The sequence below is a fragment of the Oncorhynchus gorbuscha genome, linkage group LG18, assembly GCF_021184085.1.
Source record: "Oncorhynchus gorbuscha isolate QuinsamMale2020 ecotype Even-year linkage group LG18, OgorEven_v1.0, whole genome shotgun sequence".
Classification (NCBI taxonomy): Eukaryota; Metazoa; Chordata; class Actinopteri; order Salmoniformes; family Salmonidae; genus Oncorhynchus; species Oncorhynchus gorbuscha.
The window spans coordinates 54834953-54853850 of NC_060190.1; the positions used below are offsets into that span (position 1 = coordinate 54834953).

General features: G+C 44.0%; 1 protein-coding gene across 1 annotated transcript in view; it reads left to right on the forward strand.

Annotated features, from left to right (window-relative positions):
• LOC124004355 (membrane-associated guanylate kinase, WW and PDZ domain-containing protein 3-like) overlaps window positions 1–18242 on the forward strand; it is a 153995-nt gene extending 135753 nt beyond the window's left edge. Inside the window, exons 7-21 of the mRNA XM_046313195.1 lie at window positions 1442–1499; window positions 3076–3182; window positions 4926–5117; window positions 9742–10359; window positions 12353–12384; window positions 12975–13137; window positions 13394–13488; window positions 13618–13810; window positions 13946–14131; window positions 14378–14563; window positions 14710–14806; window positions 15007–15115; window positions 15383–15520; window positions 15677–15815; window positions 16426–18242. Coding sequence (XP_046169151.1) covers window positions 1442–1499; window positions 3076–3182; window positions 4926–5117; window positions 9742–10359; window positions 12353–12384; window positions 12975–13137; window positions 13394–13488; window positions 13618–13810; window positions 13946–14131; window positions 14378–14563; window positions 14710–14806; window positions 15007–15115; window positions 15383–15520; window positions 15677–15815; window positions 16426–17453 — 3341 coding nt within the window. The 3' untranslated portion in view covers window positions 17454–18242. The remainder of the gene's footprint in view (window positions 1–1441; window positions 1500–3075; window positions 3183–4925; window positions 5118–9741; window positions 10360–12352; window positions 12385–12974; window positions 13138–13393; window positions 13489–13617; window positions 13811–13945; window positions 14132–14377; window positions 14564–14709; window positions 14807–15006; window positions 15116–15382; window positions 15521–15676; window positions 15816–16425) is intronic.
• The last annotated feature ends 656 nt before the right edge of the window (window positions 18243–18898 follow it).

An 18898-nucleotide genomic window follows, 5' to 3' on the forward strand; every position in this document is an offset into this window, starting at 1 on the left:
ACCCAGCCTAAAAACCCAAACAGCAAGCAATGCAGGTGTAGAAGCACAGGAGTACATTCAATGCCTCGCAAAGAAGGGCACATATTGGTAGATGGGTATGAATAAAAAGAAGCAGACATTGAATATCCCTTTGAGCATGGTGAAGTTATTAATTACACTTTGGATGGTGTATCAATACACCCAATCACTACAAAGATACAGGCGTCCTTCCTAACTCAGTTCAATTCACTTTTTGTCCTGAATACAAAATGTTATGTGTTGGGCAAATCCAATACAACACATTACTAAATACCACTCTCCACATTTTCAAGCATAGTGGTGGATGCATCATGTTATGGGTATGCTTGTAATCGTTAAGGAGTGGGGAGTTTTTCAGGACAAAAAAAGAAATGGAATGGAGCTAAGTACAGGCAAAATCTTAGAGAATACCTGGTTCAGTCTGCTTTCCACCAGAGAGTGAAAGATTAATTAACTTTTTAGCAGGACAATAACCTAAAACACGAGGCCAAATCTACACTTGGGTTGCTTACCAAGAAGACAGTGAATGTTCCTCAGTGGCCGAGTTAAAGTTTTGACTTAAATCTATTTGAGAATCTATGCCAATACCTGAAAAAATGGTTGTCTAGCAATGATGAACAACCAATTTGACAGAGCTTGAAGAATTTTTAAAAGAATAATGGGCAAATGTTGCACAATCCAGGTGTGGAAAGCTCTTAAGAGATTTATGCATTAAAACTCACAGCTGTAATCGCTGCCAGTGGTGCTTCTACAAAGTATTGACTCAATAGTGTGAATACTTATGTAAATATGATATTTCTGTATGTCATTATCAATAAATGTGCAAACATTTCTAAAAACATATTTTCACTTTGTCATTGTGGGGTATTGTGTGTAGATGGGTGAGAAAAAAAATATTTGATCCATTTTGAATTCAGGATGTAACGCAACAAAATGTGGAATAAGTCAAGGGGTATGAATACTTTCTGAAGGCAGTGTATATGTTGAGTTTTTATTCAACAATGAGTTAATCAGCTTGACTGATTAACTTGAATGCCAGGGGTGCCAGGAGTACCAGGAGTGCCCACTCGTTTGCCGGTCCATTCCCAGGGTGTGTGGCTGTGACATGGGCTAAGTGCAGGGAGAGAGTGGGGGATATGGGGGATACACAGGGCTCTGGTCCACTGTTTCTAATGGATTTTTAAAGGCAGGCAGAATGCTAGTTAGTGTGCTGCCTCTGAAAAGCAGCTCCAAAACTCTCTCTTGCGTGAAGAGCCAGGCTGCCTGTCTGCAAAAACTGCAAAGTGTTAACCAAATCATTGTGTCTGGTGTCTGCTGGGCTCTTCTCATCACTATGCCCTGTTATCCTGTTATCCAGTGCTATACATTTGCATGTTTTGTGTGATAGTACTTGAACACAATGCGTCTCTTCCTGTATCCACAGAGCTCCCGTATGGCTGGGAGGAGATAGAGGACCCACAGTATGGAACATATTATGTAGAGTAAGTCTGTTCAGCCTGCCTGTACATCTGAGAGATACTATACCACAAACCTGTATTCCCCAGCAATACCATAGATCAAAAACTAACCATAGGTACACTATACACTAAGTGTACAAAAAATTAAGAACACGTGCTCTTTCCATGACATAGACTGAGCATGTGAATCCAGCTGAACGCTATGGTCCCTTATTGATGTCACTTGTTAAATCCACTTTAATCAGTGTAGATGAAGGGAAGGAGACTTTAAGCCTTGAGACATCTGATACATGGATTGCGTGTGTGCCATTCAGAAGGTGAATGGGCAAGAAAAAATATTTAAGTGCCTTTGAATGGGGTATGGTAGTAGATGCAAGGCATACTGGTTTGTGTCAAGAAACTACAACGCTGCTGGGTTTTTCATGCTCAACAGTTTCCTGTTTGTATCAAGAAAGGTCCACCGTCCAAAGAACATCCAGCCAACTTGATACAACTATGGGAAGCATTGGAGTCAACACGGGCCAGCATCCCTGTGGAACGCTTTCGACACCTCGTAGAGTCCATGCCCAGACGAATTGAGGCTGTTCGGAGAGCAAAAGGGGGTGGTGCAACTCGATATTAGGAAGGTGTTCTTAATGTTTTGTGCACTCAGTGTATATAGACAGCAGGGATACAAAGTGTTACTAGACATTTTGAGAACAATACTATTCCATGATCAAGGCTTGTATTGGTTTTTCAGTGGGTGCTAAACTAAAGCTCTGTTGGTAACATGACATTTACCCAGGTGAAAACACAGCAGTGTGTGTGTGTGTGTGTGTGTGTGTGTGTGTGTGTGTGTGTGTGTGTGTGTGTGTGTGTGTGTGTGTGTGTGTGTGTGTGTGTGTGTGTGTGTGTGTGTGTGTGTGTGTGTGTGTGTGTGTGTGTGTGTGTGCGTGCGTGCGTGCGTGTGTGTGTGTGTGTGCGTGCGTGCGTGCGTGCGTGCGTGCGTGCGTGCGTGCGTGTGTGTGTGTTGTGTGTGTGTTTACAGAAGATGTGTGAGTACTGGCTGCTCCAGCAGGACATCTCTGAAACCAAGCCATTATAGCAGCAGTAGGGAGAGGAGGAGGGTTGTGAGAGTTATCAAGGAGGGAGGGGGAGGAGGTGTTAGGAGAGGTAAAGGAGTCTGTTTTGTTGAAAAGGAAACTCTTTCTTTTATTACTGGTATTGTAGAAAAGTCCCTCCTTAGTAGAGGCCGTGGGGGAGAGAGAAGAACTCAAAATGTTTGTTTTTACAAGGAGAGTCAAAGACAAATGGATCGGGACTTATTGCTGCCAGTGTTCCAGTTCATAATTAACTACGTGTAAAACAATGTAGCTTTGTTATGTTAGAGGGACAGTTATTATCTCACTAAAGAGAATCCCTATTGTTAATCGATTGAGAATGAACGTGTAGTCCCTTCTATAAGACATGCTTTAACCATTCAGAATAATTCATTCAGAATTAATCACACAAAGATGGTTCACAGAATTACACACAGATGGTTCATGGTAACTTGTATGTGTCTGTGTAAGAAAATTGGTGTCAAAAATGTAAATCATTCAATGGATTGTTTCTGTTTCAGTCACATCAACCAGAGAACCCAGTTTGAGAACCCAGTCCTGGAGGCTAAAAGGAAGCTGAGCCAGGAGACTACTGTCTCTATCCAGCAGGGGGCACCACCACCTCCAGGTAGACACTGCTCACTGAACTTTTTCTTTACCTCCATCTTTCTTCAGCTCTGGATAGCTTTCAGAAGGTTGTTAATACAGACAGATTGAAAACACACTCAACAATGCCATGATTGTGTGTTGACCTCGACCTCCTACACCTCATTAATGGGTCGGCAGGGTAGCCTAGTGGTTAGAGCGGAAGCCAGCCGCACCCATGTGTCTGAGGAAACACTGTGCACCTGGCAACCTTGGTTAGCGCACTGCACCTGACCCGCCACAGGAGTCGCTGGTGCGCAATGAGACAAGGATTTCCCTGCCGGCCATACCCTCCCTAACGCGGACGACGCTAGGCAAATTGTGCGTCGCCCCACGGACCTCCCCATCGCGGCCGGTTACGACAGAGCCTGGACGCGAACCCAGAGTCTCTGGTGGCACAGCTGGCGCTGCAGTACAGCGCCCTTAACCACTGCTCCACCCTGACAAGCCACTTTTCTGCTATAATAAACCATATGAATTAAATATGCTTTCATTGCAGTGGATGTATAATACATTACAGTGCGGGGAGTACAGATTGACAGTCATGTTTTGCTGCCGAGGCTTACACATATGGGTTGGTTGAGAGGAGGGAGGGAAGGGGAGCGGCTCTTAGAAATCGTGACAGCTGTTGGAACAGCACATCTTTAGGGCCATCTCTCAACTAGCTTACTTGCTAGCCAGGTGGGGAGGGACTGAGATAGTAATCTACCCTGTGATTGCACCAGACTATTATCAGACGGTTGCTATGATGTACCCAAAACAACAGCAGTTGCACCTCAGGCTAGAGTTCCCCCGTTACAATACTCCAAGCCCACAGATTCCCAGAGCATCTAATGCAACACAGAGGCTCATCTGCAGTGTCTACCATCCAAGGGAGCTGAGTGGAGACCATTTCATTATACCTCATCTTGGATTGACCCAGGGGCGCAACTTTGGTTTTAGAAGCGGGGCGGACGTAATTATATATTTTTTTATCCAGTCGGATAAACACTCTAAACACCCTTCCCGAGAAGCAATTTGACTGTGAATATGTAAATTAGATTCTCTTGATCCATTGAACACAACAGCTAGAGTCCATCCACACTGTATTTTATTCCACTCAACGTCTCTATGGGCCATACATTACCATAAAGTCAGCACAGGGCTGATTTGCTACATCATATAGGACTGGAATGTGTCTCAAATCCACCTTAGCCTGGACAGAGGTAGAGACAGTCAAGCAGAGAGAAAAGATGGTATGCTTCTATTATAAAGTGCTGATAGGACAGTAAAGCCAGCGAGGGAAACGCTCAGCTGGCCCATTTAATGCACCTCTGACAGCCTGTTATATACTGGACTGTGTGTCCACTGTCGTATGTATGCTGCCAATGACCTCATGTTGTTCCAAACTTATTTTTCTGACTCACTGGCTCTATAGGGAGAAAATGAGAAAGGACCTCATGCCTACTGAACAATTCCAGAGGTGTTATGTCACTGTTTGAATCCACAGCATGTTAATGAATCCCACAATGAACATCAGACAAATAATGTAGCTACTAACGCTATAATATTTTGTCTGTTACTGTTTTAGTTATCATACAGGGCAGTGTTTTAGTCAAAGCAAATGTGACTATTGCGACTACATTGGTTTTAAGGTTGTTACTTTGTTACTATGTTGATGTTTTAACGCCTTATTTAGTTATGCAACTTCCTCTAACTTTCCCACTGTGACATACTTACGTTGCAGGTGAGGGGGGTGCGTCAGGCTTCACCCCAGACCCGTCCCAGCTGCAGGGGGAGATGTTCCACACTGCTCTGAGGAAAAGCTCCCAGGGCTTTGGCTTTACCATCATAGGGGGCGACCGCCATGACGAGTTCCTGCAGGTGAAGAACGTCCTCAGCGACAGCCCTGCTGCCCATGACAACAAGATTTCCTCCGGTGAGAAGTACACTGCTGCACTGCCCTGTGCGGAGCCACACACTTTTACCAGCTCAAAAGGCAGCTACTTAATAAAAACCTGGTTGGTCCCTATAGAGGGGCTGTACTTACACTAACACTTCCCCAAGAGATACAGCGAAAGGGAGAGCAGAAATTCTGTTCAAGGTGATCATTTTAGGCAGAGAGCATTTCCGCTGGAAGTATTGCTGCTGAGGGTGCTGTAGCACCCCATGAAATATATATTTGTTTTTATTATTAATACATCTTTTTAATTGACATTTTTTCCCAAAAGTAGTGCACTGTGCAAACATTCCCCCCACAACCCCTAACGACTTTCCGCGGCTATGTCAGAGAGACAGGTTATGGTGCATTTTGTGTGTAGACCAGTATCTTTGTTGCACACTCTGATCTTCCTTTAGCTTTGATGCTGTCTGGGGCTCTGCATCCTCAGCAGCTTTTCTTGTGTGAGCTGAGAGGGGCTGGCAGTTGCTGTTCTCTGAGCCAGCTGTCAGGGTGAGATGTAAAAGGATACAGCTCTCACCTACATGCAATAATGATTTGCCTGGCTAGAAGCACCACAACTTGAAGTCTGTTAGAACAATGGAGAGAGGGAGCAGAGGAGAGAGGGAATAGGCAGGGAGGAAGAAGGTAAGGAGGACAGAATATGAAAGGGATGGGGAGCAAGGTTGCGCTCAATTCATAATTATGGAATTGACTCCCATTCAACTCATGAGTTAAAATTTGAATTGACCACACTCCACATGATGTAGAATTTTAGTTTGAGTGGCAGGAAGTAGAATTTAATTCAGTGCAATTCAAAGAAATTCCACTCAGTCATAAAATATGAGAATTTCATTGAATCTGACAGGTCACACTTCCAGATACCAAAGAATATATCAATTTTCTCTGGAAACAATGTTAATATACTATCTTAACCTTAGTGCTTAGAATAGCCATTTTTATTTCCACCAATCAGTTCTTCTTCTTCTTTGGTACCATGGCATTCGTACATTTTGTTTGTGCATGCCGCAACCTATTGTGCGGTAGTGTTTAGTCAATCACGTTACATTTGTGATACCAAAATATATACCACTAAATAATAATTAAAAACCCACTACCCCATTCCACTACTTTGACCCTATCTGCTCCTGCCAGCGACCTAAGAGGACGGGACATCACCACTCAACACACCCTGTAACTCTTCTGAAGATAATCTTGTGTACCCAAATAGTACTTTGCAGCTGCCACCACAACTGTGATTTACGTTCTCAGTTGATAACCATTGCTATGAATGCTAAGAATCCAACCTTACTGAAGCATATATCAGTCATTGGCCTATCCCTCTATGCTAGCACAGATCTACTACTCACAGGGATCCTCTCCAGATCCCCTCACCCTTCATCCATCCATCTCTACTTTCTTCACTGCCTCAGCATACGACACCTTCTGCACTATTCTTACTCTGGCCACCTCAAACTGCCGCTCTTGTACCGGACACCTCCGATTCCCAGCAACATGGGCACACCTACAGTTGACACACATAATTGTATCCATCGAAACTACACAGTCCTCTGCCCCATGCCCTCCTGCACACTTCCCACATCTTGGAATCTCCCTCCTATACACTGCTGCAACATGACCATAAACATTGCAACTGAAACAGCAAAGTGGATTCAGTACAAAATCTCTAATAGGATAACTGATATATCCAAATATTACTTTGTCAGGTAAAAACTCAGACTAAAAGGTAAAAATTCAGAAGGACTGACAGTGAGTCTGCTTCACCACGCTCACGACTTGCTGCGTCGCACCAAATGGCGGGGGCGTCACAAACACCAGGAATCTTCAACTTCAATCACTCCTTTCAATGGTGCCAAATTCCTAAGCACAAAACAAGAAACAGATCTCAATCCAAGTGGTGTGACATGGAGCGCAAACAAATATCAGAAGTCCACTACAGGTTACTTTGACTGATTCAACTGCAGCCAACTCCTTTCCCACCCACCCTGAAACCACAAATGGATCTGCCAAAAGGCAAGAATCCACTTTCTCCAAAAATGTCACTCCTACTGGACCATATTCTTCTTTATCACGTCCATCAATGCCAGGCTCAGGTTCCGAGCTCTTCAGCACGCCTTCCACCTCACTTAGCTAGCCCTCATTCACTTCCAATTCACCTCCAGAACTCGGTCTGGCGCTCGGCTCACTTTGTTTGCACTTGACACCAATCTTCTTCGACAGCCCATCTCCATTTTTATTGCCATCTTCCTCAAACTTAACTTCAACCTCTGCTTTAATCATTCTCTTCAACCTCTTCTTACTCTTTTTCCACCTTCATTCCTCCTCAGAAATCCACCTTCTGCTCCAGTCCCATCAATCATTTAATTTGTTTGGCTTCGTTTTGAAGGCCTCAGGGTCAACTTGAGGGTTAAACGAACTGCACTCTGGGAAATGTAGTACTTCCCCCATTTTAAACAAAATGTAAGTGATAAATGAGATATAATAGCATACAGGTTTCCCTTAATCATTAATGTAATAAAAAAATGTAAACAATATTTGATATAACAATATGTTTGATGTTTTATGTACAAGATCTTTACAGTACAATATGCTTAATGTACAAGGGAGGAGGTGAGGGCCCTGGTGGAGTGGTGCCAGGAAAATAACCTCTCCCTCAACGTCAACATAATGAAGGAGCTGATCGTGGCCTTCAGGATATAGCAGAGGGAGCATGGCTTGATCCACATCAACAGGCGGCAGTGAAAAGGCTGAAAAGCTTCAAGTTCCTCTGCGTGCACATCACTGACAACCTGAAATGGTCCATCCACACAGAGAGTGTGGTGAAGAAGGCACAATAGCAATAGCGCCTCTTCAACCTCAGGAGGCTGAAGAAGGCTTTAGTCACTGTTACTAGCCGGCTACAACCCGGTCAAACCTGAATCTTAGAAACTGCTGCCCTATGTACATTGTCATTGAACACTAATCACTTTAATAATGTTTGCATAATGTTTTACCCACTTCATTTGCATATACTGTATTCTTGTCAAGGCTCATCCTCTATAACTAATGCTGAACACACCTTTTCTAGTTATATACTGTCCATAATGTCTATACACACCATCATATACATATATATTTATATCACAGACTCTGACATTGCTCGTTCTAATATTTCTATATTTCTTGATTCCTTTCTTTAGATTTTTGGTATTTGCGTGTATTGTTAGGTATTGTTAGGCATTACTGTAATGTTGGAGATAGGGACATAAGCATTTCTCTAACCCGCGATATATGTATGTGACTAATACAATTTGATTTCATATTTGTATAGACTACACCTAATATAGAATAGAAGAGGCATTTGAGTTTCACTGAATTCAATATATCATATGTTTATATATTACATTTCCTTTAATTCAAATTAAAATTGGATTTCTGTATCCTATTAACTACTTCAATTCAAATTCAAGAACTTAATAGAAATTTGAGGCATTCTCAATTCAATTCTGAATTGAGCCAAACCCCTGATTGGGAGAGATGGGAGGATGAATGAACGTGAAGAAAAGATGGGGTGGCAACTATCACAATGATCTCAAACTGTGTTTCTAATACACAAGGAAATTAAACACATACTTCCACTTGCTAATCAGGAAACTCTTGGGTATGTTGTGGTGGACTGTCATTACAATTGCTACACAGAAACCTGGTAAAATTATGTTTGTAGCTAGTGTAGCTACCACAAAATGGCTCTGAATTCACTCTCAGCTTGCAGTCAAAGCTATAATCACTGATGGAGTTGACTGTAGTACTCTCAAATTGTATCCTGATGTTGACAGCAGATGGGAGTATTCACATCATTGCTAACTTAGCTAGCTAACATACATTTTGAGAATACAAGCTATATTATGTGGCTAGCTAGCTAGTGTTGGCAACGTTTGGTGGTCAATGGGCGGCAGGTATTCTAGTAGTTGGGCCAGTAACCGAAAGGTCCCTGGTTCGACTCCGAGCCGACTCGGTGAAAAATTGGTTGATATACCCTTGAGCAAAGAACTTAACCCTAATTGCTCCTGTAACTCACTCTGGATAAGAGGGTTTGCTAAAGGACTATTTTATTTAAGGAGACTGAAAGCTAGCTAAACTGCTGAGCTAACAAACAATGTAACAAAAGTATAATTTTGGATTAGAAAAATACTCCAACAGGTTCTGCATTTCAGGAATCACAATAGCAAGTACTCCTGGTGCACTGTTAAATTATTTAGCCATTTAAACATTTATAGTTTGAATAAAACTCAGTTTTTGCTATAGCCCTCACTGGCTATCATGCAATTTAAACGTGAGCCTGTGGGAGGTTTCGGACTCGGCGACAGTTGCTATCCATTGGAGCTCTGCGATTGGTTGCCCACAATTCTGGGCTGGACTTAGCGAATGGTCAATTCAGTCCGTTACAAACAGGACACTCATCCAGCTATCAAGCTATTATATTGCCATAACAATCATTACATTGCCCATGGATATGTCTGTATATTCTCACTGTTTGCTTTGGCTTGTTTCTTCTCTCTCCAACCCTTCTCTCTTCTTCCTTTCTCTCCTCTCCTTTCTCTCCCTCTGTGGTTTTCCCCGCCAGGCGATGTGATCGTGGAGATCAACGGGAAATGTGTGCTGGGGAAGACCCACCCTGAGGTGGTGCAGATGTTCCAGTCCATCCCAGTAAGTCAGTATGTTGATATGGTGCTGTGCCGCGGCTACCCGCTGCCCCCAGACGTGGCTGAGGACACAGAGAACCCCCCTCCCCCACCTCCTCCGCCCCTGCAGGGGGGCGAGGTGGTGACTGCCGTGCCCCTCATCAATGGCCAGCCCCTGCTGGTGAAGGGCGACGTGCTGCACGGCTCCTCCCAGGAGCTCCACTACGTCACCACCGACGCCAGTGGACGGCCCATGGTGGCCGCGCTGCCCAACGGGAGGCTCTCTGAGCAGGGGGGAACAGGCCTGCTGCAGCCCGAGCTGGTGAGCGTGCCCCTGGTGAAGGGCCCGGGAGGGTTTGGCTTTGCCATCGCAGACTGTCCCCTTGGCCAGAAGGTGAAGATGATCCTAGACGCCCAGTGGTGCCGCGGCCTGCTTAAAGGGGACGTGATCAAGGAGATCAACCGTCAGAATGTTCAGACTCTGAGCCACGCCCAGGTGGTGGACATCCTCAAAGACCTACAGGTGGGGAGCGAGGTCAACGTGCTGGTGCTCAGAGGAGGTGAGTCACAGTGTCTTATTAACACTGCCTTGTGGTTACATAACACCAACACTATGCCTGTTCCTACTGCTGCGACATCACTGTTGCCGCAGCATTAGTGTGATACAGTGATTTCTCAATGTGACCTTCAGTGTCCTTGGTGAGTCAGGTCAATGTGCTGATACTAGGAGGTGAGAGATCAGATCAACTACCACTCATGTACACACACTATGGTATGGTATCTTGGTGATGTCACTATGTCTGCAATAGGTGAACACATGAGGGAGTGTTGCCTTTTTGGCATAAACTATCACGTAGTAATGAGTCACCATATGCAACCCAACTCTCCTGTCAAATATACCTTTCACATATTCCCATAAACACCTCTGTATGCACAGATCTCTACCACATCTCCTTGTACAGGATATATACTGTATCTCTTCAGGCTGCTTCACAGCTTCTACTAAGGCTCTCTGTCAGGCATTCATACTGCAGTCTGTTGCAGGCCTGGGAAGGGAAGTTGCATAAGCACGGGTCTCTGTCTGCTCTGCTCCTGGGGAGAGAGGGAGGGGAAAGCACCCTTCAAACGTCTCACACATCCATCTCCAGTCGCCCTGGGGAAATGGTACACAAGTCGATGAGCTCGGATTTGCTTTGATCATCATCGGAGGCACGGAGAATTTCTGCATGCTTCTATATCCTTGGCCCTTTAAATGGACACTTCGGGATTTTGACAATAAAGTATTTTTTCTGCTTCCCCATAGTCAGATGAACTTGTGGATACATATTTATGTCTCTGCATGCAGTTTGAAGGAAGTTGCTAACTAGATTTAGCGCAATTGCTAACTAGCAATACCTGACCACAGTGACTGACCAAAAATTAAGGAAATCTTTGACTACGTACAGACTCAGTTAGCATAGCCTTGCTATTGAGAAAGGCCTCCAAAGGCAGACCTGGCTCTCAAGAGAAGACAGGCTTGCCCACAAAACAAGGTGGAAACTGAGCTGCATATCCTAAACTCCTGCCAATGTATGACCATATTAGAGACACATACTTTTAATAAACTCACATATCAATTGGGTCAAATACCACAGTGTGCAATCACAGCAGCAACATGTGTGACTTGTTGCCACAAGAAAAGGGCAACCAGTGAAGAACAAACACCATTGTAAATGCAACCTATATTTATGTTTACTTATTTTTCCTTTTGTACTTTTAACTATTTGCACATCAGTACAACACTCTATATAGACATAAGACATTTGAAATGTCTTTATTCTTTTGGAACTTTTGTGTGTAAAGTTTACTGTTAATTTTTATTATTTATTTGACTTTTGTTTATTATCTATTTCACTTGCTTTGGCAATGTAAAAATATGTTTCCCATGCAAATAAAGCCCTTTGAATTGAATTGAATTGAAAGAGCGAGTGAAGATACTGAATTCATCTTATCATCTTATATGTTCTTGATGACAGTCCTTGGGTTAGATTCTTCACATCGGAACAAAAGAATTGAGCTAGATCTCCTGGTTACATCAGGGTCCATAAACCCTATCACACTTTTCAGACTGAACAGGCATCCCCTTTAGGCTTCCAGAGAGGTGCATGCTCGTGAATCAATTTAATACTGGAGCTATATTAAAAGTGGGAACAATCTGAGCGTGAGAGATGGAACATGTGTGTGTACTGTACAGTTAACATTATTGTTCATTGGATTTTATGCATGACTCTCTGTCTCTCTCTGTCTCGCTCACTATGCGAGTCCTCACTCATGTAGGTCCCCTCTCTCAAATGTACATATCTCCTATTTATCTTTAATAACACAGTGATGTCATACTTCTTGATGGATTAGGCTACAACACTGTTTTAAACCTCCTGAGTCTAGACGATTGAAACTGTTATTCCTTCACTGCTCTCGTTCTCTGTTAGGTAGACAGTGCCATCTACTGGTTGATGTCTCATTAGTACTTTTTTTTGGAAACCTTCCCATGACTCTTCCTTGTGTTTTTCACAGGTCAGACATCTCCTGTGAAGAGCCTGAAACCTGTGAGTAAAAGAAAACTCTTTTATAATACTCTGTGTTTTACTATTGTGTGCCCAGACGCTTATCCCCCATTTTCTTATTCAAGTATTTTGTCCTTGAGTGGAAAGCAGTTAATAACCAGCAAGCCCCAATGCATCACATTAAATGATAACTATACATTTGAATATTGATTATGTTTGCTTTGAAAATGGTCTTAATTACTTCTATTCAGCATTCATTTTTTTTTGTCTGGGGATTTCAATGGTAATGAAGCACATAGCCTATTTAGATAATATTGTATATTAATTAGTATGACAGCTTTAGATGAAGCTGGCCTTTTCAACAGAATAGACCTGTCAGCGCCATAGGGAACTCTTTTTTAGCCTGTGAATGGTAAATTACATTCAAAATTTCAAATTCTTTGGTTTACTATTGAGCTTGAGGTGGTAATGTGAAAGCAATGCGGGAGCCTGCGGTGGAATGACCTTTCGTTCCTTTAGTATTCAATCACCATTACATCCTGTGCTATGTGTCTGGGTATTGAGATGTACATAGACTGTGTGGTCTTTAATGTGCTCTAATTGCGCTGTCTGTGGCCCTGTGGCCCCATCAGAGGCAGGAAATGACATCTAGCACAGAGACTCTGGACTGTGTCACAGACTCTGCCCCCCAGGCCCTCCCTTTCCACTCCAACACTTCAACCCTGCACAACAACTCCCCCAAACGAGACGCCACAGAGATGTACCTCAAGTCCAAGGCCCTGCTGGAGAGCAAGCGTGAGTGCACCATACTATAGCAACACATACAGACTGAGGAGGCCTAGTACTCCTATGCTCAGTTTTTCCATCCATAGCTCTGTAATGGATGCCAGTGTTCCATTTGTGACCATCTGTTAAGGGTCATCCTACATTTGTGAATACAGTATCAATGTGAGCTGCAAGATAAGCCTGTGAGTTCACCCTGCTGACCAGATGATTGGGTGGTGCTCACCTCTATGATACCCTATCTAACCACAGTAACCCCTGTCCACAGAGCCTCACACCAAAGACCTGGATGTGTTCATCAAGAGGGACCAGGAGACTGGCTTTGGCTTCCGTGTTCTGGGAGGAGAAGGTCCAGAGCAGCCAGTGAGTACCGAAGTATGAACTTCCTCCCTGTTAGATTATCTTTGTTAATTTTCAACACCTAGGAAAGCCTATTGCCTACTGTGTCTTCTATGGACAGTGTTTCTGACTCAAAGTGTAACTCTCTGACAGGTGTATATTGGTGCCATCGTGCACCTTGGTGCAGCTGAGAAGGATGGACGCCTGAGGGCTGGTGATGAGCTCATAGGCATCGATGGAATCATGGTCAAGGGCCGTTCCCACAAGCAGGTTCTGGACCTGATGACTAACGCTGCCCGCAATGGTCAGGTCATGCTGACCGTGCGTCGGAAAGTCATCTACAGAGGTGAGCACTCACTGACTGCCTGGAACCTCTACACCTTGATCTCTAACACACACACACTTGCATACAATACACACACGCCATCTATGTATTTGATACGGCATTTCAGTCTATACTCTCCATGCATTTTTCAATCAGATATGACTGAGGAGGAGGTAGGGCTCCACATGGCTCCAGTGTTGGTGAACGGCTCCCCCAGACTCCCTCGTATCCAGATGCCCAGTGTGCTGGACCACGAGTCCTTCGACATCACCCTCCACCGCAAGGACAGCGAGGGCTTCGGCTTCGTCATCCTCACCTCCAAGAGCAAGCCCCCGCTAGGGGGTGAGAATGGACCCGATGTCCAACATTAGCACTGCTTATCCCAGACACAACCACACACACACCACTCTCCCCTATAGCATCATCACCCAAATTATCCGGGAACAGAGTTTGAAGGTTCTTCCTGTGAAAAGATTATTACTTCTTTACTATTGAGTAATATAGTCCCTTAAATACCTATTGTATATTTCTGACTGAATCCATCAGGTGGGATGGGTGTGTTATTATTAGATATCTCTCTGTTTGCAGTGATCCCTCATAAGATTGGACGCATCATCGAAGGCAGCCCCACTGACCGCTGTGGCCTGTTGAATGTAGGCGACCGCATCTCGGCGGTCAACGGGCGGTCCATCGTGGGGCTGTCTCACAATGACATCGTTCAGCTCATCAAGGATGCTGGCAATGCTGTCACCCTTACTGTGGTTCCTGAGGACGGTAAGCTTCACCAGAAGTGTCATCCAAGGGATGGGACTATGTTGGTTTCCCTAGTATTCCCAGTCATATACCAATGATCTCTGTGTGGGATGGTTGTTTTGTGTTTGTGTTATCATAATGTTGTGACTTGTATTTGTCTGTTCCAGAATACAAGGGCCCTCCCTCTGGTGCCAGCTCAGCCAAGCAGAGCCCCGCCCCTCATCACAGAGCTATGGGTCAGAGGTCAGCTACGCATGACGAGCGGTAAGGTCCTGATCTCACTACTACACCAAGACACGGATTAAACCCCCGCTTCAGCATTTAGCAGAACAACCCAGAGACTTATGTCTGACACAACATCTTAATGATTCAAATGGCTTTGTTCTCTGTGCCCCCAGCGGAGACACTGCTGTACATTATTGAAGATATAACATAGTGTTACTGAATGCTGTTGTCTGTTCTAGTTATAACCTAGATCTGGAGGAGGAGAAGAGGGAGGGAGTCACCTGGGCCGACTACAAAACTCTGCCTCTGAGCGAACAGGGAACAATGTGTGTTACAGGCCCCAGACAGGCAAGGCTCATACCATTATTACCGTCATTGTTTTTATCTGGTGTTTTAGAGATTTTACATCAATCAAATAATATATGACAAAAAAAAAACTGCATTAAGTTATAACTTAAGTTATAACGTGTGTGTACGTGCTTGTGTGTGTGCTTGTGTGTGTGTTCATATACGTGCGTGTGTGTGAGTGCATGTGCTTACGTGCATGTGAGTGTGTGATTTTGCATGCTTGCGTGTGTGTGTACATATGTGTGTGTGTACGCATGCGCCACGCAGGGCTGTATCACGGTGGAGCTGGACCGGGGGTCCCGGGGTTTTGGCTTCAGTCTGAGGGGAGGGACAGAGTACAACATGGGCCTGTACATCCTGAGACTGGCTGAGGAGGGGCCTGCCCTGCTGGACAGCAGGATCCATGTAAGTCTGACCCCCGGTGCCTTAGGAAACATCCACACAAATGACTGTTACTAGACTATTCATGATATCAAGATTCTGTCATGTCTTATAAAAGACTAATTACATATTTTGTTGCCAGTGAGGAGTTGATCATCTAGATTGTGCCTGTATGAGCAGGTGGGGGATCAGGTAGTGGAGATCAATGGAGAACCGACCCAGGGGATCACCCATACCCGCGCCATTGAGCTGATCCAGGCTGGAGGCAGCAAAGTGCTGCTCCTGTTAAGGCCAGGGCAGGGTCTGGTACAAGACAACAGTAAGTACACACAGAAGTCTAGATCTAGAAGATAATATTTACCTCTTTTGTGGTATGAGATGCAGGGTGTTTGAATATCCCTGTTTGTTGTTGCGAGTTATAACATGTTACTAGCATTTAACAAGGGTGCGCTAATTAACATGAACTGACGCAGCAATGTCTTATAAACACATTAATTAATGATTTAGCTATCTCTGTTGGCTACTTCATTAATTTATGTTAATTAAAGTACTGTACCCTTAATGTGAAATGTCACCCAAACTGAGTGCCTAACTGTGTTGGGGATGTTTCATGAATGGAGTCCTCTGCTGTCTATATACAACTGCTTACTCTTGGAACTTCCTCTCCTCCCCCTGTTGCAGGTGATTGCGTCCCCTCTACTGTGTGCTATTACTCAAACGAGCACCACCACTAACCACTTCACTGTTTTTACTGGCCTGTCCTCTTTTACCTTGGTAATTCCTATAATATCTTTCTTGATTCCTCCTTTCATCTGTCTAAACTAGTTCATCTGAATTTTGCTCTTGTACGTTACTTATTATTTTCATAAGGATCTGTGAGCCACTCTATAAATATTTTACATCTGTGTAATCACTTATTTTACTTCTAGGTAAATTGGATCCAACTGTCACTTCATCCACAAGCTTTCCTAGAGAGGCGCTTGTCTCAGAGACATCCCCTCTCGCTTCTCCATTCTCCACCTGCACCTTCACCTCAGGTTCCTCCTCTTTCACCAGTGAGACCCCTGACTGGAACCCCCTGTCCCACCGAACGCTCCACCCCCAGTGCAGCAGGGGCACTGGCTCAGTGGAGTGGAATGGAGAGTGGGCAGACAGGCAGGCTGACAGGCTCTCTCCCATCACCCCTGAGCAGATCAACCTCTATAAGGTCAAACCAGGTCATACCAGGTCTAAAGACTCCAAGGAGCCCAGCAGCCCAAAGAAAACAGGTGAAACATTCCCTAAAGCCAAAGAGCACTCACAGAGTCCCAAAAAGTCTGAAAGGAAGGAACAGGAAGCAGAGCCAAGCAAAAACAGGAAGTCCCACTGCCAGAAAGGAAGTTGGTCACCCAGCCCCAAGAAGTCTTCTCGAAAAAGACAGGAAGCCTCGATCCAGTTGCAGGTACAGCAGAGCACATCAAAGGAGCTTTCCAGCAAGGAGCCCTTTGATGAAAACAAAAACAGCAAAAGGGGAGATTCAAAGGGCAGGAAAAGCACACAGGAGAGAGAAGGGATAACGCGAAAGACCAAGGCTGCCCATGGCCAGGTCAGTATTGAAAAGAAAGTGGGGACAGAGGCAGGACATCACATGCCAACCCCTATGGAGACAGGGGCATGGAGAGATATTCTGAAAGTTACTCTAGAGAAGAGTAAACCTCAAGATGGAGAAAAGGAAAAACGCAAAGAGCAGACAAGCAAAAAATACATAGGGGCTTCCTTAAAAGAGGGAAAGACTAGAAAATATTATGAGGCCTCTACAACAGAGGAAAAGAGTATAAAAGACACACAGGCCTCTCCAAATGCCATTCAGCAGGATACTCTGAACCAAAAGGGTCAGATTAGCCCGGGCCCCTGGAAAGTCCCCAGCTCAGACAGAATCCTCTCCCAGGCTGTGGTGCTGCGTAATCCCCCTTACTGATACAGTATGGACAACACTGTGTGGACACATAATACACAGACTTGAGCTGTACCACAACATGCTGTATATTGTTGGTCTGTTTCTTTCTCCAATGAGAGGGATGGACGAGGAATGGCAGGCAACCTTATCGGCCATGTGTCATGTCCATCTGTGTCCGTGAAGAGGACTCTCTTCCTGCCTCGTGTGCTGCTTCAGACATCTCTGATCTGGGCCATACGCATGTTTTGAATGTTTAGGGCCTATTCTTGTGGAATGAAAACTAACCATACTTCACCCATTATAATGCAATTATTATCCCATATGCGACCAAGCAGAAAGGTATTTAACACACACAAAGTTAAGCTGTCAGTAAAGGTTTTATTTTCATGTTGGGTATCTACAGCAAGCACCTTGGGATTGGCCTTTTCACATGGCACTCTTTTCCCAAGGGATTTGCTCAACTGCATGCAGTCCGTGCGTTTATTTTATTGCACGCCTTTACCACTCCACTGAGTATGATCCTTTCACCTGATGTGAAAATACTGATGCCGAAGTTCTGACCTTATAACCATGTAGAGATTTCAGACTATCCAGAAAGCATTAGCTTTACGAAGGATTCTAGACTGTTCTAAGACAATAGACATGATTCGTGAATACAAAATGTATCATTACAAAAGACCAGAAACTTGTGGTTTGAGATATTGTTTACCATGTGTATGATAACCTATGTGTAATTTATTGAAATTATAGATTAATATAGATATACAGTACCAGTCAAAAGTTTGGACACACTTACTCATTCAAGGGTATTTCTCTACTTTTGCTATTTTATACATTGTAGAATAATAGTTAAGATATCAAAACTATGAAATAACACATATGGAATCATGTAGTAACCAAAAAAGTGTTAATTGAAAATATATTTTATATTTGAGATTCTTCAAAGTAGCCACCCTTTGCCTTGATGACAGCTTTGCACACTCTTGACATTCTCTCAACCAGCTTCATGAGATAGTCACCTGGAATGCATTTCAATTAACAGGTGTGCCTTAAAAAAATATAATTTGTGGAATTTCTTTCTTTCTTAATGCGTTTGAGCCTATCAGTTTTGTTGTGACAAGGTAGGGGTGGTATACAGAAGATAGCACTATTTGGGAAAAGACCTAGTCTATATTATGGCAAGAACAGCTCAAATAAGCAAAGAGAAACGACAGTCCATCATTGCTTGAAGACATGAAGATCAGTCAATCTGGAACATTTCAAGAACTTTGAAAGTTTCTTAAAGTGCAGTCACAAAAATAATTAAGCGCAATGATGAAACTGGCTCTCGTGAGGACAGCCACAGGAAAGGAAGACCCAGAGTTACCTCTGCTGCAGAGGATAAGTTCATTGGAGTTGACTGCACCTCAGATTGCAGCCCAAATAAATGCTTCACAGAGTTCAAGTAAGAGACACATCTCAACATC